The sequence below is a fragment of the Castanea sativa genome, chromosome 9 (assembly GCF_040712315.1).
Source record: "Castanea sativa cultivar Marrone di Chiusa Pesio chromosome 9, ASM4071231v1".
NCBI lineage: Eukaryota > Viridiplantae > Streptophyta > Magnoliopsida > Fagales > Fagaceae > Castanea > Castanea sativa.
Window position 1 is genome coordinate 3,533,787 of NC_134021.1, and position 26,832 is coordinate 3,560,618.

At 37.4% G+C, this 26,832-nt stretch overlaps 1 protein-coding gene across 2 annotated transcripts; it reads right to left on the reverse strand.

Moving 5' to 3' along the window:
• Positions 1-11,956: 11,956 nt before the first annotated feature.
• On the reverse strand, positions 11,957-25,652 carry LOC142611364 (metal transporter Nramp1-like). 2 transcript variants are annotated; one of them, XM_075783476.1, is made up of 14 exons: positions 25,515-25,652; positions 24,936-25,075; positions 23,280-23,358; positions 23,142-23,182; positions 22,599-22,677; positions 22,389-22,493; positions 20,741-20,781; positions 20,342-20,523; positions 20,193-20,262; positions 19,808-19,981; positions 19,544-19,648; positions 15,418-15,549; positions 13,042-13,137; positions 11,957-12,424 (listed from the first exon to the last, which is right to left on the reverse strand). In XM_075783476.1, exons 2-14 carry the CDS (start codon positions 25,053-25,055, stop codon positions 12,098-12,100), a joined length of 1,551 nt encoding a protein of 516 aa, XP_075639591.1. In that variant the 5' UTR covers positions 25,056-25,075; positions 25,515-25,652; the 3' UTR covers positions 11,957-12,097. The 2 variants fall into 2 exon arrangements, with proteins under 2 accessions (XP_075639591.1, XP_075639590.1); XM_075783475.1 differs by having other exon boundaries at positions 20,741-20,850.
• Between the last annotated feature and the right edge of the window lie 1,180 nt (positions 25,653-26,832).

Consider the following 26,832-nt stretch of genomic DNA (forward strand, 5'->3'; position numbering starts at 1 on the left):
TAAAAGGGGCTAAATAAGATCAACTTTGTTATGGACACAGCTTAGTGAGATGACTAGTTACAAGGGCAAGAGGTGGGCGATCAAGTGGTGGGCTATCACTTTCACATGATCAATCACTCGCACTACCTTTATTTCCCACAAATCACAACCTGTAACTTCATGAAGTATGAAAAACTTTGTGAATTAAGTTGTCCTTAGACTTATTGAAATACGATTTATTGGTATAATGATGGATTTTGAGAGAACTTGGATAATGTATTGGTATAATGATGGATTCGAGAGAACTTGGATAATTTGGACCTGTGCGAATACATTGTTAATAGGAAGTGAAAAGAATACTACTAAGGCCATTTTAGTAAAGTTAGGACTAGCGCCGTAAATGAACCAAGTCCATCATGAACAATTCGGTTTCAGCTTGATAAAAAACTTTTTCATGTTTGTTTGTTTATAAATAAGCTAAATTTGAGCCTTAGTTTTAGGCTTGTTTAATAAACAAGCTGAGCTCAAGCAAAAAAATTTGTTTACGAACAAGCTCGTGAGCTATTAGACTTGATACACAACAATTCAAGTATAAACTTATTTATAACTTTATATATGTTAGTTAAATATACTCATTACACACATCTTAATAATAACATGGCCAACACGAGACCACTACTTATATTACCTTAATTTTTTCATTCCCTTTAAACTGATCAATAACCACTTTAAACTATAGTTACGTTTAAAAATAAATAAATAATTAAGTAGGCCACATATGATTATTTCCTATTGTTAAGGTACTTTTTTACACCTAATTTTTATTTTCAAATACTACTAATAAGTTAACAAAAGCACTTTGAGTAGGGGAAATAATATCCGGGAGGATCTATTTCAACCGATTAGCCAACACCTTGAAAATAATTTTATAAATGACATTACAGAGACTAATAGGCTAAAAATCAGACATTTTCTCAGGTGTCTTCACTTTAGGAATCAACACAATATTAGTTTGATTAATACCAGGAATCATGATACCAGAATTCAGATAATCCTTTACAGCAGTAACTACATTATCACGTACAACATGCCAGAATTTTTGGTAAAAGAGGGCATTCATACCATTAGGTCCAGGACCCTTAGTTGGTCCCATCTGAAACAATGCTGCCTTAATCTCATCAGCTGTAAAATCACTGGAAAAAATTTGCTGCATGTCTGGAGTCATCTTTTGTTGTACTGCACTCAAACAATCATCAATCTGATCACATGCACCCGCCGGCTTCCCAACCACTACCTCTACTCAGAGTATGTCAATTGCACCACTTTCCATTCCCAGACAAAATTGCTTGTCTTGTTTCTTACCTCTGTCAATTTTTCACTTCACTCATCCAAATAAGGATTAAGCTATCTCACTACCTACCTCTATGGCATGCATCAAGTGGTTTTAGCTCATACTTACCTCTTTTGGGTGAGATGTCATCCCAGCAAGAAGTCTCTCCCAAAGAAACTTGAGCGGGAACCCTAGAATAGACCCCTTTTTTACGCCACTATCAAACCACACCCTCTGAAAGCCTTGACCCATGACTCACCTCCCATATGTTAGCTAGGTACAAATAGGTGGTGCCTTGGCCCTTTGTGCATGCTTCACTCCGTCTGAATTTGTTTCTCTTTGGCCTTCACACAATTTTTGTTGCCTCTACGTTTGTTTTTTTCTGCTATACGTGCTAGTTGGTGTTTATCTTTTGTGGCGTGAAGGATGTGTGGGCTTCTTGGCTCATGCTCTCTGGCTTTTACCCCTTCTTGGACAAAAGCCTTCATCAAACTTGTCGAGCCCATCCTTTTTTTTTTTTTCTATGATCGTGTGCTTTTTGGCTACTAATCCTGCCATATCACTTCATCGTGCCTACTATAACTTTACCTCTATTTTTATTTCTTCTTATCCCGTGGGCTTGCGTGCTAATTCTCCTGCCATGCCAGCCCACTTTTTCATCAATCTTTTGCTCAGGGCTTCCTCGGCCCATTTTCCAAATCTTTACCACTTTTGGGCATTGTTGGCCAACATTCCTACTGTGCCAACCCATTTCACTACTTCATTCCTCGCGCTTCCTCGGCCCTTTTACTTCTTCTTTACCTTTTTTACTTTCATGGGCTTTTTGCTAGATTCTTTGGGCTTTCTCAGCCAAATTACCACATCTTTACATCTTTACATCTTATTACTTTTCAGACTTATTGGCCCTTAAACCAACCCAACGAGTTTACTAATTCATTTTCCGAGCTTCCTCAACCCATTTACTTCCTCTTTACCTCTTATTATTCCCATGAGCTTACTACTTTATTCTTTTGGCTTCTTCATCCCATTTTCTCATTCTTTACCTCTTTTTATTCTTGTGGGCTTGTTGGCCATCAATCCTATCATTTCAGCCGACTGTGCTTATTTTCTTATTCCTTTACAGCTCTCCCTTTCTCACCTTCTCTATTGCTGGGCTTCTTCTGCTGTTGGGCCTTTTGTCAAAAATGAGCATCAACATTCAGCCCCCTAAGCATATGGATTGCTCTTGTAATTAGGGGTGTTTGCGGTGCGGTGTGGTGCGGTTTTGGGCCATTTTTAGCACCGCACATTGCGGTGCGGTTTAGCTAAAACCATAACTGCACCGCACCTTATTTTTGCGGTCACATATGCGGTGCGGTGTGGTGCGGTACGGTTTAAAGTTTAGCCAAAACCATAACCGCATCGCACCTCATTTTTGAGATCACATATGTGGTGCGGTGTATAAGATGCGGTTTGAATGATTTGAAGTTGGTATATTTTTTAAATTTTGAGTTTTTTCTACCTGGTTCAAAACTAATTTTTCCCTTTATTTTGGTCCAAGTTTTAAACTATTGAGCTAATATTTCTTTATTTTGGGCTGACTTTCCTAATCAACACTTGCTAGGATTATTAAACTTTTTTTTTGGTTGAAAACTAGGGTTATTAAACTATTAATAATATATTTAATTTTAAAAATAATTAAATATATTGATATATAGAGGGTGCGGTGCGGTTTGTGCTGTTTTTTTATTGTAAAACCGCAAACCGCACTGCACCATGCGGTGTGGTGCGGTGCGGTGCGGTTTGTGTTGTTTTTTTATTGTAAAACCGCATGGTGCAGTGCGGTGCACTATTACTTGCGGTGTGGTGCGGTTATGCCATTTTGTGGGTGGTTTTGATGCGGTTTTTGTGGTTTGTGCAGTTTATGCGATTTGGTGAACACCCCTACCTATAATTCATATGTGAATGCTTATGTAATTTTTTTTTCGAGGGTTTTCTAAATAGTGGACTCTGCCTTGTTTCCTTTTCTATCATGTACAAACTTGTGTTTTCGAATTTCCCAATTTAGCAATTATTCTGAAACACAACCTCCGCTTCATTAATACAATTCTTCTTTTGACGGCTAAAATAGCAGAATAACTAAAATACTTAACGAAATGAATGAGACTAACACCAAGAAGTAAGGTAGCTAATAAAGTTACAGCGGAATAAAACAACAAATGGAAATAACACTACAGTAAACAACTTAATAACGAATAGAAAATTAATCATCCAGTAAGCACAAATAGCAAAAAGAAAACTTGTCTAATAAAAAAGTAGCCTTAGCTTTTCAGTAGAAGCGAGCCCAAGGAGGGAGCCAATCTCCAACGTGGGTAACCTCAAGGAAGACTTCTGCAATAGAAGATACACATTTTGGAAAATTGACCTAAATGATTTAAGCTTTGATTCTCAATCCCTCAAAGAGTGGGTCTATCAAGAGAGATAGAAAAATGTGGTATATTGATGCATACATCTATTCCTATCACTTGTATCCCTCTGGTTTTTTTGTGTGTTCTTTCTTTCTATTCTTTCGTTTCTTTCTTTTTACCTCTCCTTCCTTTCACTTCCCCTTCCTCTCCGCTTTTACTGTTCACAGCTACCCCTTTTTATACCATCTGCCACAGTGAAATTTACCATTTTTGCCCCTCTACTTCTTTTGGCTTCTTATGGGCGTCCTTCCAAGACTGCTCACTGGCTTACCAGCTGCCCAACCACTACCTCTACTCAGACTATGTTGGTTGTACCACTCTCCATTCCTCGACAAAATTGCTTGTCTTGTTTCTTATCTTTCTATTTTTCACTTCACTCATCTGGATAAAGATTAAGCTTTCTCACCACCTACCTCTACGGCACGTATCAAGTGGTCCTAGCCTGTCTCTCCTAAAGAAGCTTGAGTAGGAACCCCAGAATAGACCCCTTTTTCTCCCCACTGCCAAACCACACCCTCTAAAAGCCTTGACTCGTGGCCCAACTCTCATGTGTTGGCTGGGTAAAAGTAGGTGATGCACTGACCCTTTGTGCATGCTCCGCTCTGTCTGAATTTGTTTCTTTCTAGCCTTCATGCCATTTCTGCTGCCTCCATGTTTGTTTGATTCTAGTGTACGTGCTAGTTGGTGTTTATCTTTTATGGCATGAAGGATGTGTGGGCTTCTTAGGCTCATGTTCACTACCTTTTACCCATTCTTAGACTGAATGTTGCTTGGAAAAAAGCCTTCATCTTCCTACCGCCGAGCCCATCATTTTCTTTTCTATGACCATGGGCCTTTTAGCTACTGATCCTACCATATTACTTTGTCATGCATGCTATAGCTTTACGTCTCTTTTTTTATTTCTTGTTACCCAATGGGCTTGCGGGCTGATTCTCCTGCCATGCCAGCCCGTTTTTTTTATCAATCTTTTGCTCAAGGCTTCCTCGACCCATTTTCCACATCTTTACCTATTTTTGGCTTTGTTAGCCAACATTCTTGCTGTGCCCGCCCATTTCACTACTTCATTCAAAGGGCTAACTCGGTCCGTTTACTTCTTTTTTACTCCCATGGGATTTTTGCTATATTCTTTGGGTTTCCTCTTTCCAATTACCATATATTTACCTCTTATTACTTTTCCAGCTTATTGGCCCTAAAGCCCACCCAATGAGTTTACTAATTCATTTCCTGGGCTTCCCCAACCCGTTTACTTACTCTTTATCTCTTATTATTCTCATGGGCTTATTACTTCATTCATTGGGCTTTCTCAGTTCATTTACTCATTCTTTACCTCTTTTTATTCTTTTTGCCTACTGGCCATCAATCTTGTCATTTCAGCCTACTGGGCTTGTTTCCTTATTTCTTTCTCGTTTCCCCCTTCTCACATTCTCTATTGTTGGGCTTCTTCTGCTGTTGGGCCTTTCATCAAAGATGAGCATTAAAAATGGTATAGCGCCACTCATACCTTTTTCCTTTCTTGCGACGAGATCACCATGACCCTAGAGGATGTGGCCAATCAACTATTGCTACCCATTCTTGGTGATATGGACCCAAAATGACATTGAGCTTTCAGCCGAGGAGAAGGCTATGGAGGCTAAGTTGAAGAAAGGGATGAGTGGAATGCGAAGTTGTCTTGCTGGGTTGGAGCTTTCTCGAAGGCTTCTACAGCCCTCCGTTGTGTCGCCTTCGTCGGGTTTTTACTTTGTAAGTTCATATTTGGTTCACATCCTCATTATATTGTAAAACCCCTTTTAGTTTCGGTTAGCCGTAAAGATTTCTGTTGGGGTGAGTTTGTCATTGACCCCTATGTTTCTAGGTCATCTGTACGTATAGTTGGATACTTGGCAGAGTGATGAGAGGCAGACAGGTTCCTACCATATAGTTACTACTTCTACCCACAGTACCATATTGCAGTATCTATTGTGTGCGCATTGTACCAGGCATTTAGCTAAGTGCAAGTCAATCCACTATAGTAACGAGAAGTACCAGTCTTATTTGAGGGTAATTACCATTTTTTGTGGTTGTTTTGTTTCTAATTTTCCGTTAGCTTATCGTTGGGTTGGGTTGAGGCCATTTGGGCATCCTGTTGTGGAGTTCTTTGATAAGGGAGTTGGCTTTTCATGGAGAGCTTATAAGGATTTGGGCAGTGGATTTACTTGTGCTAATTCGATTATAAGCCCTTTCATGGCCACTGCCAGGACCACCATCCTGTTGACTGCTTTCGATGAGGGGGGGATTACATATTTGGCTGCCACCAATGTTAGGTGGTTGCCTTATCTGGCTGATGAGGGCATCTGTTATGTTATTATTCTGCCAACATAGTAAGGAGGCAATTTGGGCTTGATTAGGACATACCCGATGACTTCACTACTATCTTGGAGTCTACTACTTCGGCTTGCCCTTTCTTGCACCCTTGTGCCTTTGAGTTTTGGAGTAGGCACTTCACAACTGTCACCATTCCAAATTCCTAGATAGAAGGCCTTTGCACTGCTTAGATGCACGAGTACTAGCAAGCCATGATGATCCCTTTTGGCTAGGAGTTGTTGGGTGGCCATGGGTTTTCTCTTGTCCCCATTGAGGGCCTGCATGCCATCATTTCTGTGAACCCACGATTGTTGCTTCCCACCAAGTCTGTGGTGGCGTATGATAGGAAGCAGAGTAAGTCTACTATATTTGAGTGGTAGGAGAAGGAGAAGAGGTAGTACTTGTATGCTGGTGAGTTTCCTTCGAGTTGGGAAAAGAAGGTGAAAGTGAAGGTGGTGAACTTTCCTACGCCTACAAAGAAGGGCTTGGTGTCTTGGACCACTAAGTGCGCCAAGAGAGGTGATGACTCTTCTGAGACTTGCTCTGACATCGTCCTATGTAAGGGAGACCTCCCCTACCAGCAATATAGTTCTTAAGAGCTATCCCACTCCTTCTGCTCATACCAATTCTAGCAGGTGTTCTACTGTAGGCAAGCCTAAGCCTTCCGCACCAAAGCCATCCGTGAATGCACCTCCTTCTAGCAAAGCTCATGGAAGCAAGAAGAAGACATTTCCACTAGTCCCATTTGCCACTGGCGAGAGAAGAGTATGTTATTTCTAAACTTTATTCTTCCATTACTTTAATTATCTACTGGGCTTTCCTGCAGCTAACTTTGTACACATATTTTTCTCCTCTGTTGGCAGTTTAAGTCCAAGAAGGATACTTTAGCCACTCACCCTATACTGCTCGACGAGCCCGAGTATAAGGTATATTCCTCTCCCCTTATTTGTGCATGCATCTCCATTCTTGATCATTGTCACATGTTGTTATATACTTTCTCTCTTTTTTTTTTCTTTTTTTTGTTTGCATGCTTGTTTATCTCCTTTCCTACTTCAACATCCTTTCCTTAGGTTGATCCTGAGCCCATTTCTATTTATCATCCTACGAGAGAGGAGACTCTTGCTACTGTTGGTACACCTATGAAGGGCTTCATTGAAAGAGCAAATGTTGTATTTGAGGCCATGGCTTCTGCCTCCACTGTTGCTGCACAGGGAGCTCCTACCGAAGCTCCAATCCTCTATCCGAGCCTATTTTTTCCAAAGAGAGTACCTAAGCTGAGAGGGTTGTTGTTAGGGGATCCGCTCCTACTCCAGCCGAGACCTTCACTCCTCAAAAGGGAGTTACTCCTGTAGGGGTGTCCCAAACTAAGATTACCTCTTCTGCTACTCCTCCTATCATATCTACCAGCAATCCTTTCATTTCCCTCTCCCAGACCGTGAAGGATGGCTCTTCCTTGGTGATCACCCTATCTTCTATCCCTAGTTCTGCCGCCCGAGGGTCTAATGTAGACTTGTCTTCCGATGAGTGGTCAGAGGAGGTCTTTGAGGACTCCAAGGATGAACCCGTCGTGAAGACACGTGTTTTTGATTCAGACGAGGATAGTGATGGTGATGAGTAGGAGGTTGAGACCATGGGTATGTGTCCTTTAGTTCTACTAAGTTTTCTTTTTCTTCTCTTCCTGCCATTTCTCAACATATCCCTTTATTTACTCCGCATGTTATTCTTACCTTGCAATCACGGACGAGGAGTCCAAGGCTATAGCAAATCCCACAATGCCTACAACCCCTGTTTCTGTAGCACCCGCAACCCCCACTCTTGCTGGTCCTAGTAATTTCCTTACCCTTATACCGTCTTTAATTAAAACTCTCATCATTGCATTCGTCTCTTTCCTTCATTTACTCCTTACGAGCTCATGCTATGCCTTGTGTTTTCTTTCAGGTTCATCTCCTGTAGAGGTGGCTCCGACCTCTTGGTTTGAGATTAGTAGCAGTTATGCCATCATTTTTGATCCTGTGAGTGAGGCCGCTTCCTTCTTCACCCGTTTTGACCAGGTTGAGATCAATGCCTTGACCCAGTAGACTTTTGGGATGCCGAATCTCCTTATGTTGATTTCCATGGCTTTTGGGTACCTGAAGAGTGTGTTACACATCTCGAGGCGGTTTACAGCAGCAGTGGAGATTTCATGTAGGGATTCCCCTTTGGTCGTTCTATAAGGGAGCACTTCCTCAAGTTGGGGTGTGCGATGAACGACATGAGCAAAACTTTATCAGCACAATTTCTGCTGAGAGGATCTTGCAGTGGAGGGCTGCAGTTCAAGAGTTGATCGAGTGGGGTTTGCTGTGGAGTTTTTGCTAGATCATTTACGAGAGATTTCCTGAGCCCTCTTCATGAGGAAGGTCCAGCCTGCTATGGACGCTATTGACACTCGCATCAAGAGTTTGAAAACAGAGGTGACAGACTTATAGGCACGTTATGAGTGTCTTCTTTCCGGTGTTACTGGCTCCAACCGCTTCGAGGATTAGACCCTTATTTTAGGTCTTTGATTACTTAGACATTTATCCCTTATGATGATGTAGCTTTATTTCCCTCTCTTGTGTTTATTTCTTTCCCCCCTATCTCCACAATACACTTTATTTCTTTAGCACTTATGACTTATTTTGATAAGTCTGATATGACTTATACATTTTGAGTTTGTAATCTATTATGCTACATCTACTACAGCTATTATGATTTATGATACAATATATTTCTACTACTATTTCATGCATGATCTTCATTATTTTTTGCTTTTGCTTTTTTAAACATGAGTTACAAGTAAAACACGCTACAATACGTTCTTATGACACCATATCCCTTGCAAGGGTGGTCACTTGGAGAAAATGAAAAAAAGAAGAAGCAAAGGAACGATTACATAATGTTTCTCTACACATAATAGCGTTTCAACCACTTGCCACTAATGGGGTCAATCAAATCTTTTTCATCCATCTAGGCTAAGCCATAATAACCACTTGCATATGCTTCCCTTACCACAAAGGGTCCTTCCCATTTTGGTGAGAATTTAGATGGTTCTGCCATACCTCGTTTGACATTGTCTGCTGTCCTTAACACGAGTTGTCTTTTCGTAAACATTCTTTCTTTAATTGTCATATCATAAGCTTCAGTCATCATTTGCCTGTACCTGCGATAGCGCTCTTAGGCTTCCTCTCTTTTCTCATCCATCCTTCCAAGTCTTCACATCTTTCCACTAAAAAGACTTCCTTCTCCATTTCTATCTTTCGCATCTGCATAACCCTCAAAGATGGTATCATTACTTCTGCCAAGCTCACCACTTCTAACCCATATACTAAGGAGAAGAAAGAAAATCCTATGGCAGACTTGGGTGAACTTTGATAAGCTCATAGTGCATCTGGCAGATGCGTCACCCAACCTCCCCTGTATTCTTGACTCATTTTGCTGATGATCTTAATGAGGGTTTTGTTGGTTGCTTCTGCTTGCACATTCCCTTGCGGGTAATAAGGCGATGACCGGTGATGCTTTACTTAGTAGAATTCTAGCATCTTCTTCAATTCTCTGTTGACAAAGGGTGCCATTGTCACTTATGATTTTGTGAGGTACCCCAAATCGAACAATTATGTTTTCTTTGATGAAATTTGTCATAGCTCCTTTGGTAGCTTCGCGAAGTGGTATGGATAAAACAAACAATGGAAATAACACCATAGCAAACAACTTAATAACTGAACAGTAAACTAATCCTCCAGTAAGCATAAATAGCAAAAAGAAACTTGTCTGCCAGATAAATAGGCTTAGCTTTTCAGTAGAAGCGAGCCCAAGAAAGGAGTTAATCTCCAATGTGGGTAACCTCAAGGAAGGCTTCTGCCATAGAAGTTATGCACTTTGGAAAAATGACCTAAATGATTTAAGTTTCAATTCCCAATCCCTCAAAGAGTAGGTCTATCAAGAGGGAGAGGAAAATGTGGTTTATTGATGCATGCCTCTATTCCCACCACTTATATCTCTCTGGTTTTTCTGTGCGTTCTTTCTTTTTCCCTATTCTTTATTTTCTTTCTTTTTTACCTCTCTTTCCTTTCGTTCCTCCTTCCTCCATTTTTTACTATTCACAGCTACCCCTTTTTATACTATCTACCATGGTATATTTATGATTTTTGCCTACCAACTTCTTTTGGCTCATTATGGGTGTCCTTCCAAGATTGCCCACTGGCCTACCGGCTGTCCAGCCACTACTTCTGCTCAGAGTTCTTTGGTTGCACCACTCTCCATTCCCAGACAAAATTGCTTGTCTTGTTTCATACCTCTCCATTTTCACTTCACTCATCTGGACAAGGATTAAGCTTTCTCACCACCTACCTCCATGGCATGCATTAAGTGGTCTTAGCCCATACTTACTTCTTTTAGGTGAGATGTCATCCCAGTAGGATGTCTCTCCCAAAGAAGATTGAGTGCAAACCCCTAAATAGACCATTTTTTCTCCCCACCACTAAACCACACCCTCTGAAAGTCTTGACACGTGGCCCACCTCCCATGTATTGACTAGGTACAAGTAGGTGGTGTCGTGCCTCTTTGTGCATGCTCCACTATGTCTAAAATTGTTTTTTTCTAGCCTTCACACCATTTCTGCTGCCTCCATGTTTGTTTGATTCTGTTATACGTGCTAGTTGGTGTTTATCTTTTGTGGCATAATGGATTTGTGGGCTTCTTGGGCTCATTTTCTCTTCCTTTTACCCCTTTTTGGACTGGGTGTTGCTTGGACAAAATCCTTCATCTTCTTGCCAAGTCCATCATTTTTTTTTCTATGACCGTTGGCCTTTTGGCTACTGATCCTGCCATATCACTTCGTCATGCCTGCTATACCTTTACCTCTCTTTTTATTTCTTGTTGCCCGGTGGGTTTGTGGGCCGATGCTCCTGCCATGCCAACCTACTTTTTCATCAATCTTTTGCTCAAGGCTTTCTCGGCCCATTTTCCACATCCTTATCACTTTTGAGCTTTGTTGCCCAATATTCCTATTGTGCCAACCCCTTTCACTACTTCATTCCTTGGATTTCCTCGGCTCTTTTACTTCTACTTTACCTCTTTTACTCCCATGGGTTTTTTGCTAGATTCTTTAGGTTTCCTCAGCCCAATTATCACATCTTTACCTCTTATTATTTTTCGAGCTTATTAGCCCTTAAGCCAACCTAATGAGTTTACTAATTCAGTTCCCAGGCTTCCCCGACCCATTTACTTCCTCTTTACCTACTATTATTCTCATGGGCTTACTATTTCATTTCTTGGCTTCCTCGGCTCATTTACTCCTTCTTTACCTCTTTTTATTATTGTGGACCTACTAGCCATCAGTCATGTCATTTCAGCCTATTGGACTTGTTTCCTTATTCCTTCACCGTTTTCCCTTTCTCATATTCTCTATTGTTGGGCTTCTTCTGCTGTTGGGCCCTTTGTCTAAAATAGGCATCAACACTGGGTCACCATCTCTACTTGGATCAAGTAGATGTTCTGTTTCTTCTTTCACTTGGATTACAATCTCTACATGCATGCTTTTCCTTGAGATTGTAGTATAGATCTTTTGCTATTTTTACTCATCAAATGGATCATGAGCATCACTTTCCAAATCAAATCCAAATAGCATGCTCTTTCAACTTTTCTTCTTATTTTTTCTTTTTTCTTTTGGGTTTCAACAATTTTTTTTAAGCTTTAACCCTACACAGTTTATACTTGTGTGTACTAGGAGTGATTTCGTTTTTTGTATATGGATGATTGAACTTGGTGAGAATATCAAGTAGTCTATGTACCCAATTTAAGCCCTAAAAAGCCGAAATTCCCATTTTTAAACATGAAAAAAAAATTAAGAAAAAAGTCAAATTTATTATAAACTTTATTTGAACATAGTTTCCATCTCTAGATGTTAGCAACATTGTATACCTTGAACTATAAACTACGTGTCCTAGACTTTCTGCCTTCGTAATTGAGCTTACCCAACTAATCATCAGTCAAGATCTACTGTATCTCTTCTCGGAGGTAACTGCATGCTCGCTATATCTTCTCTTGGTAGACTTTCCGATTCATTAGTCATTTGCCTACTTCCAGGTGTTGTTAATGCCAAAAGGTGTGTAGCCTCCTTGTTTATGCGGAAAACCAAATATAGGATTCCAGCCAAATATACTGCCATACTGGAAAACCCAAATATTCCAAGAAACACAGCTGCCACAAGTTTCAAGTGGCTATGAAGAATCAACTTGATGAAACCAGTTATCAGATAGTATATATTTATTGTCATAATCAGGGAACCAATGATCCATGTGGCAACTGAAATCTGCAATAGGAGATAGAACAAATTAATGAACAATTACAGATAAGGTGCAAAAACATCAGCACTGCCCTTGTGATTATATTCTAGTATTGGAACAGTGTCGCACTTTCTCATTATTATACATATCTTATGGCTAAAAAATGAGTGGAAAAATTTAATTAGTAGAATTTTTTTCCATGTTGGCTATAAAAAAAGACTTTTTTTCCTTGATAAGACACTTTGGTCAGAAATCAATGCATGCATTATCTATGGTAAAGGATATACTACACCCAGTTTCTAATACTGGCCAGCAAGAGAACTACTTGAAAGATACTCAAAAAGGGTTGAAGTTTCCACTAGCACTTGTTGATTATTAGTTGCAGACCGGCTAACATACTATTTTATTTGATGAGTAAATATAAGAAAATTCTTAGAATTAATAATAAACAGAATTATGTGCAGATTTATTGTCTAACATGTGAATTCATTTGCTTGTATAGCTTCAGGATCAGAAAATCCAATGCAAGGATACACTTAATAGTCTCGCCAATTTAAGAAACAAATCAAATATCTACAACCTTATGCTTGATCAATTGTGTAAGGGTTATGCAACATACGTTGCCACTCATACAAAATCTTACCAAGGTAGAGTTTGCATGTTCCCCCATCTTGGTCTTACTGCTGGTGAACTTGAGAAGTGGAATAAGAGCAAAAGGGAGCTCAAATGACAAAATCATCTGACAACATAACATCAGAGTAAGCTTGCAGCAGAAACTAGATATGGAAACAAAAACATAAATTAACTTGTGAATGACATGATGATTTGCAAACTCAGAATCTCATTTTTAACCAGAAATGTGGGACTATCAGTGAAATATGTGAAAGAAGAAAAACTTGAAAGCATAAAGTTGAGAGTAAGGAATTCCAGTGTGTAAATAAAGGTTCAAATAAATGAAATGTTGGGGTGCCGAACTTGATGAAGGGAGCAACATATTCATTTAAGAATTTGATTCTAAATTTGAATTTTGAATTTGGTTTTTAATGTTGAGGGTTTTAAAGGGATTTGATTAGGCAATTTCCATATTAGTGTTATTACTAAGCCTATTAAACTAGTGTTCTTATAATTGTGAAAGCAGGTAATTTTGAATAAGAATTATTATGATAAGTTCAGAATATGTCTCCTCTTTTGTTCTCTTTGTTTTGTGGTGATGCGAAATGTCCTTAGGTTGTGATGCCTAGGGCTTGCAGGCAGATTCTAGGTGATGAAGCCTAGGGTTTGTTCTGTTGTTCCCTTTTGTTTTGTTCCCTTTTGTTTTGTCTTTTATCACTATTCTCCTACCATGTCCTGTATCAGAACTGCCCTGGGTAAACCCAGGGGACCATAAGATAAAACTAAAACACAGTAAAATAAACAAGTAATTCAAAATTTTAGAGATGTGAAAGTACTCCCTGAAAATAGACTAAATCAATTATGGCACAAGAATCAACAATAGAATAACCATCATTAACTAGGAATATAGAAATATGCAGTACCAGTTAGAAGCATAACTTATGCATTTAAAACTAATAAGAAAGAAATCTAAGCAAATCAACTCTAGTAATTTAGAAAATCTATTTTATTACAAACACAAATTTTAGTCTTTCGAACACTCAATATACCATATGAACGAAAAGGTCAATAATTTCCATGTGAAAATAAGGGAAAATTGCACTAACCTCTCTTGAGCTTTGCTCAAATTACATGATCTCCCTCCTAATATTTGATTGAACACAAACCTCTCTTATCTTTCAAAAAAAGCTACAGTCACCTGCCCTACATCTTAACTCCATCAAATCCACCAACGGAAATTGATATATTTATGTTTTTACCCTCACTTTCCAATTGAAATTCTCTTTTAATATTCACTTAAAAATTGAAAATTGTCCATTTTATCCTTCACTCAAACCCTTTTTTTCTCTATTCCGGATTTTTTTTCTTTTGTTTTTTATAAGTATTCTATTTTGCTTTTTTGGTCTCTTTGGTTTTTATTTTTGCTTTTCTTCTCTCTTTTTTTTTTGTTGCTGTTTGTTTTTACTATTCTCCTCTCTCTCTTTGCTGTTCCTTCTATTCTGTATGGATTTTTCTATTTCTATTTTACTCTCTAGAATGCAAACTCTACTTCTATCTAGCAAGAATACACTAATGATACAACACAATTAAAATTTTAGCTATTGCTATCCAACAGTTGAAGCAGCCCTCTGCTGCATTAGCAACAGGAATGCTATCAGTAGCCCAGTTTGATCATGAAGAATGAAATCAAATCCAGCAACTATTGTAACTGCAATGATCTCAGCACAATCACCCAATTGATGTCTTCATCCAACTGAGTCTCCAGAATTTTTATTTACAAATGATTTAAAAAAAAAAACTATCAACAAAAACTTTTCTTTTTCTTTTCATCAAGTGAGAAATGGACTTAGCTAGAGAGAGAGAGCCACACTAGTAGCGGAGGCTTGTGGTGGCAACAGTGTGTTTGGGTGGAAGAGGGTTTGGCTTGTTACAGTCAGAGTTTTGGGGTTTGGAATTTTGTTAAAGTGCATTTGGTTTAGGTTTAATCCAAGGAGGCTAAAATGGGAATTTAACTTGGTTTACAGTTATTTGTTAAGGTATCAATGCAATTTTTTAGTGAAAATAATTCATCAACGCACTATGACATAGAGGGTTGCAACACTCTTCGTATGGTCATTTGATTAAGGTCATTTTGTCTAATGCTAGTCCTTTATTTTTCTCTCTCATACACGTAGGCAAGGTAATGCTTTGGCACATGCTTTAGCCAGAAGAGCAAGACATTCTTTTCCATTGTTGGTCTAAATGGAGTATGTTCCCCCAGATATTTATAATTGTTGTTTGTCAGACTTTAAAGATTTTGAATAATACAGCCTTACTAACCTTCTTCACAAAAACAAAAATTCAGATTAGAATGATTGATCCCAAAACTTTGGAAGTAAAAGAGAAATGACGGGAAAAAATATCTTACCGAAGCAATGATGATTAACTTTCCAGCCCCAGCCGAGCCACCAATAAGAGCAACAATTAAACTAGGGACTATAGCCAAGGAACGTGTCAAAAGGTTCCGAATCCATGGCTTAAGCCTTAAATCAAGAAATCCCTACAAGAATAAAAACATGAACCAGGCATAATAATCAGTACAACGATAATGTAACTCAATTAAGGTAGGGAAGGGAAAAGTGTATACTGTATACATGCGCTCTATTTAAACATGAAATAATTGCTAGCATCACACTAGTAGATTCCTTAGTAAAAGAAAGTATCGCATTTCTAGGGTTTGAGAGGAACACAAAAGCCAACCATCAAAACTTTTTACTCAACGCCAATGATAATAAGACTCCCAATACAAAGCTTATATAAGCTTGTCAAAAGTCCCAGCAACACATAATCTTGACAAATAAACTAAAATAAAAATTAAACTGTATAAAACCCACAAGTCCCTACTAATGGACCCACAGATTATTAAAATTCTAAATTCAGCCCTCAACTTCAAGTTAACTCCCCCATATAGAATTTGTAACACCCGCCTCACTTAAATTTAATTTAATTGTTTCTAGAGTGGAATTGATGAATTATTTGATTTGTTTTGAAGGTGATATTATTTTTTATTTTATGATCACTACAAAGAAAATAAATAAAAGATTGATGCATGGGATAGTTGAATTGAAAGACGTGGTCCAGTTATAAAATTAATTACAGAGATAAAATGTAAAAGCTCAAAAGTGGAGTCTTAGGGTTTCTTGCGTTGAAGAGAGAGAGACTGCAAGATTAAGGGCTATGAAGCTAGTTGTAATCTGATAGATTTGCACGAAAGTTTCGAGATTTCTCTTATGAATATTTCATCTGAACTCATGGATACGTGATAAGCATTTTAGTTCCAGAGTTTACTCACCTTCACAGTTAGATTGTTATAGTAGTGCTGAGTTCATGACCCTTGTGATCTAGAATATTGTTTCAACTTATTAAAACTTTTGTTTGTACATGTGATAGATTACGAAGTCTTCTTACGGGTAGAGATCTCAATGGTTGCTATAGTATATATATCGGATTGATTATGAACTACAAGCATGTATTTTCTTGGAAGTCAACTTCTACCGGGAGTGTTTCTAAACAACATAGGTAATTACACAAGGTTATTTGACTCATTGGAATTGTTTACTAGGTAATGATTTTTGGAGTACTTGATAAAACAATTGCGCCTTAATTTAGTTGCAGTTTCGGACTAAGTTGTGAGATATAAATTTTAAGAGTGAAATTTATATTTTCATTACTGCCTAGTGTGTCCATTCTCATTGAGTCGTATTGTCCTTATTTAGGTTCTAGTTGACAATGTTTTAGATAGTTGAAGTCAAGTTTGGTTTAGCGACTAGAGGTAAGTGAACTTCAGAACATGATGTCTCTCAAGACGTGCATATTTTTATATATATGCATATTTGCAAAAGTAAAGTTTCAAAATCCTATATCATTGTCAATGCTTTATACATACCTGAATTTTATTATTCTTGTATGTTTCTTTGAAACTATATATGTTAAGAATGACTCAAAAACTAATTTTTGAGAAAGTACTCATTATATGATGTTTTATAATATGTATTTACAATACTGTAAAATAAGAATGTTTTCAAATGGTTAGCTAGACACTCTGCAACCTTTGCCAACACAAGGTTAAGTGTTGGTATTTGGCCAAAGTAGTTTTATTGTGGTGCGGTGCAGTATTATTGTTTGCCCTTCGAAGCCAGTGTTATTGTTTGCTTTTCGAAGCCAGTGTTATTGTTTGCTCTTTGGAGCCAGTGTTGCCTCTTTGAGGTTATTGTTATTGTTTCCCATGGGATGGTAGGCGGGGTGATGGGATATGTGTTTCACATCTTTAATTTGTAGACGATACAATTTTTTTCTGTGATGCAAATGTGGAGCCGATCCTCCATATATAGATGCTACTACTACGTTTTCAAGCTATGACCAGCTTGAAGGTTAATATGCTTAAAAGTGAAATGGTTCCTATTGCAAAGGTTGATAATGTGCATGCTTTGGTAGAGATTTTGGGATGTAAGGTTGGGACTTCGCCTATGTCTTATCTAGGCATGCCTTTGGGTGCTTCTCATAAGTATACTTCTATTTGGAATCCTATCTTTGAGATATTTGAGAGAAAATTGGCAGGGTGGAAAAGGCTATATCTGTCCAAAGGTAGTAGATTGACGTTGCTTAAGTACGTTATCCAGTCTTCCTACCTATTATTTATCGCTTTTCACCATTCCTACTCATATGGCTAAAAAGATTGAGAAGATGCAAAGAGACTTTCTTTGGGGAGGTATGGGGTGAGTCCAAGTAACTTTTGGTAAGATGGGATAATTTTTCCCCCATAAGGCTAATGGTGGTTTGGAAATAAGGAAGCTAACTACATTCAATAAAGTCTTATTAGGGAAATGGCTATGGAGTTTTGGGTTTGAGGAGACAAGACTTTGGAGGAGGGTTATGAAGTTTGGAGAAGCATGGGGGGATGGACCTCTAAATTGGGTAGGGGTGTACATGGTTGTGGTTTGTGGAGAGACAGTTGTATGGGTTGGGAGGCATTTTGCCAAAATACTTGGCTTGAGATTGAGGTGGAGAATAAAGTGAGATTTTGGCAAGATAGTTGGAGTGGGGATCAACCTCTTCAAGTGACTTCACCGGTTTCATATGAAATTTCCATTAATAAAGAGGCTTATGTAGCTTCACTGACAAGACAGGGGGTGGGGAAGAAGAGGACTTGGAATGTTTGTTTCATTCGAGATCTGAATGACTGGGAATTGGATTAGTGGTGGATTTCCTTCATATTTTGGAATCCAATATACTTTTAACTTAAATTGGGGATCACATGAGGTGGAAATTAAAGAAGAATGGAGAATTTGATATCCGTTCGCATTTTAATAAGCTGTAAGGCTCCCTCTCCAATGTCATCCCTTGGAAAGGTATTTGGAGAGTTAAGGCCCCTCAGCGAGTTTAACTTGTTCAGACTACCACTTGGGATAAAATTCTCACGAGTGACAATTTACGAGGTAAAGGTCTTGCTTTTGCTGACTGGTGTGTCATGTGTACCTGTTGTAGGGAGATTACAGATCATTTAGTGCTTCATCATGAGAAGGCTCATCAGTTATGGGGTTTTGTCCTTACATCTTTTGTAATTTCCTGGGTCTTTGCAAGAATGGTACTAGATATTCTTTTTGGCTAGTGGAATTGGTTGGAGAAACATTCATCGGACATTTGGAATTTAGTTCTATTGTGCTTTATGTGGTGTATATGGAGGAAGCGTAATAGGTGGACATTTGAAGATGTGAATAATTCGGAAGACCAGATGCTTGCTTCTTTTAGTGGTTCTCTGTTTGATCACATCTAGTGAATCCCTCCCTTTGTTTATTAGTTGTCTTTTCCTTTGTATTTAACTTTCTTTTCTATTTCTTCTTCTTTTTTTTCTTTTTTTTCTTTTTTTTATCTTTGTACTTTGTGTCCCCTTGTGTTTTTTTGCACAGTGGCTTCATCTATACAGACTTTTCTTACTTATCAAAAAAAAATTCAGGCATTAATTCTTAATTTATAACTTGATAAGTTTATCATATAAGAATATAAATTATCAATTACAAATCAGGATGTCATCTGCAAAGAAAAAATCCATAGCCTAAAGTAACTAAATTATGCAAGAGGATCATTAGCTATAGAACTAATTTGTCAACTTATTCAATCTAATGACAGGAAACCAACGGCACTTATTAGGAATTGATTTAGGGAAAGATTTTGATATTTGTATGCAATGGGTTATGTGGCAGCAAAAAGAAAGCTACATGTGTCCAAAGGTCATGAGCAATGCACATGATCAAGTGGACCATTAGACACTTGTTACTTTCTTACCTTTCCCATTAATTTATATCCTTTAACGCTAAGAAATAAGGCTAGTTAAGACAATAACATTATATTTTAACTTCAAATTTTCAACTATGAGAAAGTTAAGTGTTTTTTTTTTTTTTTTTAATGGTAGAAAATTGATAATGTTCTTTGGAAAAAAGAAATACTAAAAAAATGCTCAGACCTGCAGAAACACACACAATCAATTAGCAGGATACCTGCATAACATATTGCCCTGCATATGTCCCTGTTATAGTAGAACTCTGACCCGATGCCAGCAAAGCAATTGCAAAAAGTTTCGAACTCCAACTACCTAAGACATTCTGTAAAAAATAATAAAACCACAACCAGAAAGCATTTGGATGATTATCACATTCAGTAAACAATGTGAAATAAATTAAGAACTGCATAAAATATTAGCATTTGTTTTGCCAAAACAGAAAACAATGATTGGAACATTTGTAAATTTGGCAACCACGTACTTCTAATAAAAAAGAGGCCTTGTTCAAGTCCAAGTTCCCACAGCTGTTTTGATCTTCAGCACTCAAATGTGAGGAATTACAAACTGCGCCACTTACAGAAATAATGGATATATTAATGAGGAAAGCCACCATTAGTGCAAAGGCACTTTCTATTAGATAGAATCTGCAAGCCTCCTGTGAAATTTTATGCCATTAGTTGCTGCTCGACCGTATTTCCAGAATACTCTTTTCAGGAAACAAATGATGCATACAGTGAAGAGTTTGGGGGAAAACAAGACTAAATACCAAAATCTTCAAGATTTGTCGTCTAGTTTTGATGGGAACAGACACAAAGAGAGAAGAAGAATAAAGTTCAAAACTGGTCTGCTAAAGAGAGAATTTTTACTTTGATGCCTTGAACAGATTGTGGTATCTTCCTAGAAAGCACCAATGCTGAATGGAGGAAGAGATTGTGCCTGCAGCAAAGTACACAAAATAAAAAAGGGTGGGGGGCAAGAAATAATGTATAACTTTTGGAAGGCATAAGAAACCTACGGCATAACCATCGCACCAAGGAGTGAAATTGCAAGGCCAGTAGCACCATTTCCTTTGAGATTAGGAACAAAGAGACCATTTACAACTTCAGTAGCGGCAGGCTTTGCATATCCGAGCTCGGCAAAAAAGCATGCAGCAATTGTTAATACAAGAAATGCAATCAAGAATTCAAGTTTCCTAACCTGTAAGCAATGAAAAAAATGAAAAATATTATCACACGGCATGAGTTTTTTTATTTATTTAAAAGTTATCTGTATCAACGTATTGTTGTTAACATATATCTCTTTGGGTCATAAGCATAAGAGATATAGTTATTACTCTTCTTAAATCTGATCCAAAAAATAAAACCTTTATAGATAGTAGGAAGCATATAGACTATTGAAAAGCATATCAAGATACCCCGTATTGCTGTAATGCTAGAAGAATCAATGTACTAAGCCCTGTCAGAAGAACACCACACCATAAAGGAATACTGAAGAGCATATTCAATGCAAAAGCTGTACCAATCACTGCAACATAAAGGAGAGAGTATGAATCAAATAAATTTGGACAATCAAAATGAAGTATTAATTAGATAAAAGCAGGAAATTTCACACAAAAATTAGATTAGAAGTACGTTTAGAATCTGCTTATTTTGCTGAAACTGAAAACTTTTTGCTGAAAGTACTATAAATACAGGTAAAAATTAGCTGAAATAATACAGAGGGACTCATGAATAGTACCAAAAAGTGCAGTGGGACCCATAAATAGTAGCAAAAAAAAGCTGAATAGTAAGATAAGTTGACAAAAATAATTCATGCCAAACGCATACTAGGAATAAAAGATAAATCATCATGACATAAATAAGCAGATCAGGTGAGAGCTTGTATACAAATGGAAAAGACTCCATGCCAGACTTACTTGAGCTGTGTTTCAATGGTCAACAAGGCAAAAGGACTATCCCAAGAGCCATACATGAAAGTATGCTTTAGAGGGAAATTTGCATGATCTTCAACCAACTCTTTAGGGTCAATGTCATATATCTTGTTTCTCTATTCTAGGGTATTGGAAGTCAAGTCTCCAATTTAAATCAAAAGCTATTCCATCTTCCAATCTCTCTAGCTCAACCCATTTTCTTTTTGTCCATTTTAAAGATTTATCAACTTTGACAAAACCTCATTTTGAACATATTTTTTCTTTGATAAGCCAATTTGAACAAAATTGCACTCATCTTGTGAAACAAATGATCTTTGTTGCAACAACACTACCCACCTTAGTCCCACTAAAACTTACCACCAATATATTTCCCATGCATTCATCCCAAAATTCTATTCCCATCTCCCTACTCATCTTATCAACCTAAAGAATAAAATGAGGCTAGTACTTGTGGTCTCAGACAAAGCTAACCCTTTAATCTGACCATCTAGAGTTAAAAGAGTGCTTCAACTAAGATTCAGGCAAGCGAATATTTAATGTTAGGAATAACTATTAGGTAATCTTAGAACTTCCCATCAATTGCTTTACCCTCTTCAGTCATTCAACAAAACTGTAATAACTTTACTCTTTATCGAGCTTCACGAGTCACATCAACCATAAATACCTAATAGAAAAAAAGAAAAAAAATGGACCTATTCTTGTGGCCTAGTCAATTAGCTGTACATTAAAATTGTTTATGTATTAACTAAAGAAGGTTGAGCATGTCCATTTGTGACAAGTTTATATAAAGATGCCAAGGTGATGGTCTTAAGGTGGCATCTGGTTCAAAGAATCTCAACAAGATTCTCATGGGTATCACATTCTCATTTTTCATGGGAACATGATTACCACTTTGAATTATTATAATCTGACATTCCCACTGAGTGGGAATGCACAGGAGGGCGGGGGGGTGTTTACATAATGCACACAGACACACACACAGGTATGTGGAGATTCTTGAATTAGTGGAAGTTTTAAATTAGTTAGCTAAAGCTGTAGAACATTCAGAATTAGCCGTTTAATACAGTATAAATTAATAGCATTATATATTTCATATACTGTAGTAATTTTCATGCAATAAGTAGTACCTTACCTTCAGGAATGTCACATGCAACAATAGCAACTTCGGCAAGAACCCATAGTATGAAGTTTGGGACCTTATTATATTCATTTCTACAATGCTCTGCTAAATGCTTTCCTAAAATTGCAAAACAGCATTGAGAGAAGGAGAGCAGATTTGCAGTTAAGTATGAATACATTGGAATAATATATATAATAAAGTGTAGCTTCACAAATCACTTGCCTGTGACAACCCCCAGATTGGCTGCTAGGGATTGAATAATGAGAGCAGCACAAGAAGCCACTAATATGATCCAAAGTAACTAAAAAAAAAAAATAGCATTGTAATAGTAAATAAATAATTAATTGAAAATAGAGAGAGCTCCCGAATGAAAAGTATATGCTATGGATTTTACCCAAAAAAAATTGCAAGTAAAGCTCTAAGAGTGTATTCTATAAAACAGGCAGGCCAAGACCCAATGAGATACTATGATTTGCACAAGGGTACATGTAAAGAAACTCTAGATGCATGGAACCAATTATACACAGGTCCATCTAAATGAAAATTAATTAGAGATGTAGAAAAAATTTCCTATAACAAGATAGCTGTCATACTTGCCATTGTTAATGTATGACATTGCCAAGGTTGCAAATTTTGAAAGATTCGTATGCAGTTGGCATTTGACTTCTAACAAATGTCATTGCGTAAGATTACTTTCTTCTTTAAGAATGCTATCTTCTATTGAATACCAAAGAAAAAGCTTGTATTAAAAAATGAAATACGCACCCCATACTTGTATTGTGCTCCTGCTTGTAGATCCGTTTCAACTGTGAGTTAAGAGTAAGATAAAAGATGGTATATATGTTAGTAAACACATGATTTATGTGGGCACAAAAGGAAATATATATATACACACAATCTTACAATTTCCAGGATCAATATATGCAATAGAAACTAGAAACCCTGGGCCCATGTATGCAAATAAGTTTTTCCAACTTGTCCTCTACAAAAAATAAAAAGATAACATAAATGGCCATGAATCAATCAATTTTCTAAAAAATTTAATACCATCGACAAGAGATCACGTCTTATCATTAAGCAGGAGATGCAAAAAAACAGACCTTCAAAAAGAGAGGAAAAAGTAGAAAAGTATGTCAGCTGGCACAATTCATGCAAATCTGAGAGTCAATGGCACTTGAGGCACATTTTGCTCAAACCAAGAATTATGGCACTTAATGTTGTCTTACAATCAACATTTACAAAAGAACAACAATGTTTTGGGGAAGCAAATTCCATTTATAGAATAAAAAAGTCATTAACCCATTTAAGTGTATTTTTGAACATGCCATTTGTGCATTAATTACCACATGGTCCACATACAAAAGGAACTCCAATGAAGTACTACATTATGTGTTTGTTCACTATAGCATTTCAACTCCTGTACACTGGTATCTTCTGCTTGCTATTGCGTCTTGAACAGCCTAAAATAAGCAATCATCACAATCATTGAACCAACCTAAGTGATGCAACAAACTTAAAAAGATAAATCTGTAGCATGCAAAACATATATCATGTGCATATAGCAGGGCTTGTTGGCATGATTTTTTCTAGAAGGGGGGGGGGGGGTTGGTTTCCATAATTTATTTTCTTTCTTAGTCCTTAAAAGGATATAATTTTTATTCTTTGTTTGGCCAGATAGGTGTTCTGTTTCTAGGAATCAAAATTATCTGTATCAAGAATTGAAATATGCCCCCTGTTGATGTCACCAATCTATCTTGTAATACAAGAAAAATAAAATGATCTCTTTTTTCTGTTTTACCAAAGAAATTCCCTATCCTTCCATCAAGACCATCACCATGATCTCAGATTTTTTGAGCAATGAGGTTAATTCAAGTAGTAATATCAGATGGAACTTTGAATTCCATCCCTAGCATTTGAACCAAAAAGACAAAATTGACAATTGACTGAGGGTGTCATAATCAACTCCTAGCTGTATTAACTTTAATCTTTGACATAATTTTAGGTTTCATCCCACCCTTTCCCAAAACCATTCTCATCTTAGAAGTGACAGCATATCTTTCACAGTTAACACACGCTTATTGCCCTCCATTGCCTCTACCCAACCCCTTTTCTCCTTTCATGCAATTAGTCATCTAAATGACACCAAAATTCATAGTAGACCAAAATTAATTTTGGACCTGAGGGATTGACTAGGTAAACTGCTAGTTTTTCAAATAGAAGATATCCATCCTAGTCACTAAGGACGCATTTGTCCATAAAGACGTCTAACGGAAGAGTAACTTTCAAACACTTAACCATATTCATTCATCTCGGTCTTTCTCTCATAAGGATATGTTCAAAAACTTCCAACAAAACATGTGCTTAAGATATCTTTCTAGATTCTATGCAATCTTATAATATAAATTCACCCAACAAAAAACATTTTTAAAAAGAAAAAAAGAAACAGAAACAGAAAGTAGAGCGTTAATCAATATTCAGCTAGCAATACTTTATCCAAATAAATTATGCAGAAAACAAACATATAACTAAATATTTGACAAGGAACATAATTAAACTCACATCAGGAACAGCAATCCTATCAGCATCTGGGTTCTCAATCAGCGGCGCATTTGAAAAACTCCTATTTCCAGTGCTGGCAATGAACTGTGGCTGCCCTGATGTTGAACCAGTCGCAGCCATTTCTCTCTTCCTCTATTATACTACACCGTTAGAACCATAAATAAAGGCAAGCTTTGAGTTAGTAATTGATATTCACGTAAAAAACTCTATGTGCACAAATTTAGTACTGAATAAAGTGTAAAAATAAAGAATAAAAACAGTTTTATTGGTTACCGAAAAGTGAGACACATGGGATGCGGATGAGAGTGTAAGATGAACTGTAGTTATTTGACAGCATGTTAGAGTAAAGCAATCTTGTATTTTTTTTTCACTTATTACAGATATACACAATCAGATCATAAAAGTAATTGAATTTCGAATTGCTACTATGTGTATCTGAAACAACGTAACATTCTCTGCACCAAAAATACGAAGAAACAAAAAGAAGAGACCCCATTTCGGCGGATTTTCTACCATTGGGTGGCTTGTTGGATACAATTAAGTAGACATAAAAAAAAAAAGGTTCAGAGGGACAGAAACCTTAAGATTTTGCAGAACCTCCTCCCTCAAGTAGAAGAAGTTCACGGCACGAATTCAGAGGAAAAATAAAATGTCCTTTTTATATATATATATTTCTCAAACATGTGCACCCCATCTATGATGCTACAGCTGAGTAGTATAGTTAACTCGTGTTGTGACTTGTGAGTCTTGTGACGATCCACTCTTGACAAACTTATAATAAAAAAAATTTGACGCTACGTGAGTGTGACTCTCTCTGCCCACCTTTTCTGAAACTCTCAGCTCATACTTTTTTTTTTTTTTTTTTTTTTTTAAGGCGTAAATACATTTTTAATCTTTACATTTTAGTTTGATTTTTATTTTGGTCTCTATATTTTTATTTCATCACTTTTAGTCCCCAAACCAATTAACGCGTGTTATTTTCGTCATTTTCGTTTATCAACAGACAGAAATAGCTGAGGTGGCAAACAGAAGGATTAAAATATTATTAAAAATTTACTATAGCATGCCACATCAGATTACTGTAGCCTGCCACATCAGATTATACTTTAAAATATTTATTTTTCAAGTTTAACAAAAGAAAAAATATGAGTTAAAAATTTTAAAAAAATAAGAACACATTAGAAACATAAGAACAAGAACAGAAGGTGGAGAAGGGAATCTAGTCGAGCATGTTCCATTCGGGTTGGATGTCGACGACGGCTTTCAATGGCTCTCGGCGCATCAGGTTGTTGTGCGCCCAAACCCTAAACTCTTCACAACCCAATTTCGACATGTACTGGAAGTCTCTTTCCACGTTCAAGGCTCGTGGTTACAGTTCGTGGTGATGACTTCACCGCTGGCTTTCACCGCTTGCCATTGAAGTCTCTTGAGAAAATAGAGTATTTTAATCTCATCGCTGCCGCGATCGAGTACATCGTCGACTTGAATCGGCGATCGTTGACCCACTGGTCCAGTCACCGGAGTCGTTTATCAACTTAGTGAGCCGTAACGCTTGCTTCGACTTCTCCAAATCGCCATGGAGATCACCGATCGCGACGAGTTGACCCAGCGGAGAAGAATACCGAGTTTTGAACTTTCCAAGGGTATCTCGTCATTTTGGTGACTTACAAGTAACCCGGGTATTAGAGTCAGGGGTGTTTTGGTAATTTGGTAAGAAGAGGCCGCCACTGACAGAGAAATCGACGAAAATGTCGATGAAAGAGGAAAGAAGATTTGGGACTTGTTGACACGTTGAGCTTGTTGTGGGTTTTTCCATTGTGAGATTTTTTTGTAGTTTAGGTGTTTGTGTTTTTGTCTGTGAGAGATTTGGGTGCGAGAGAGACTATGAAGACGAAAG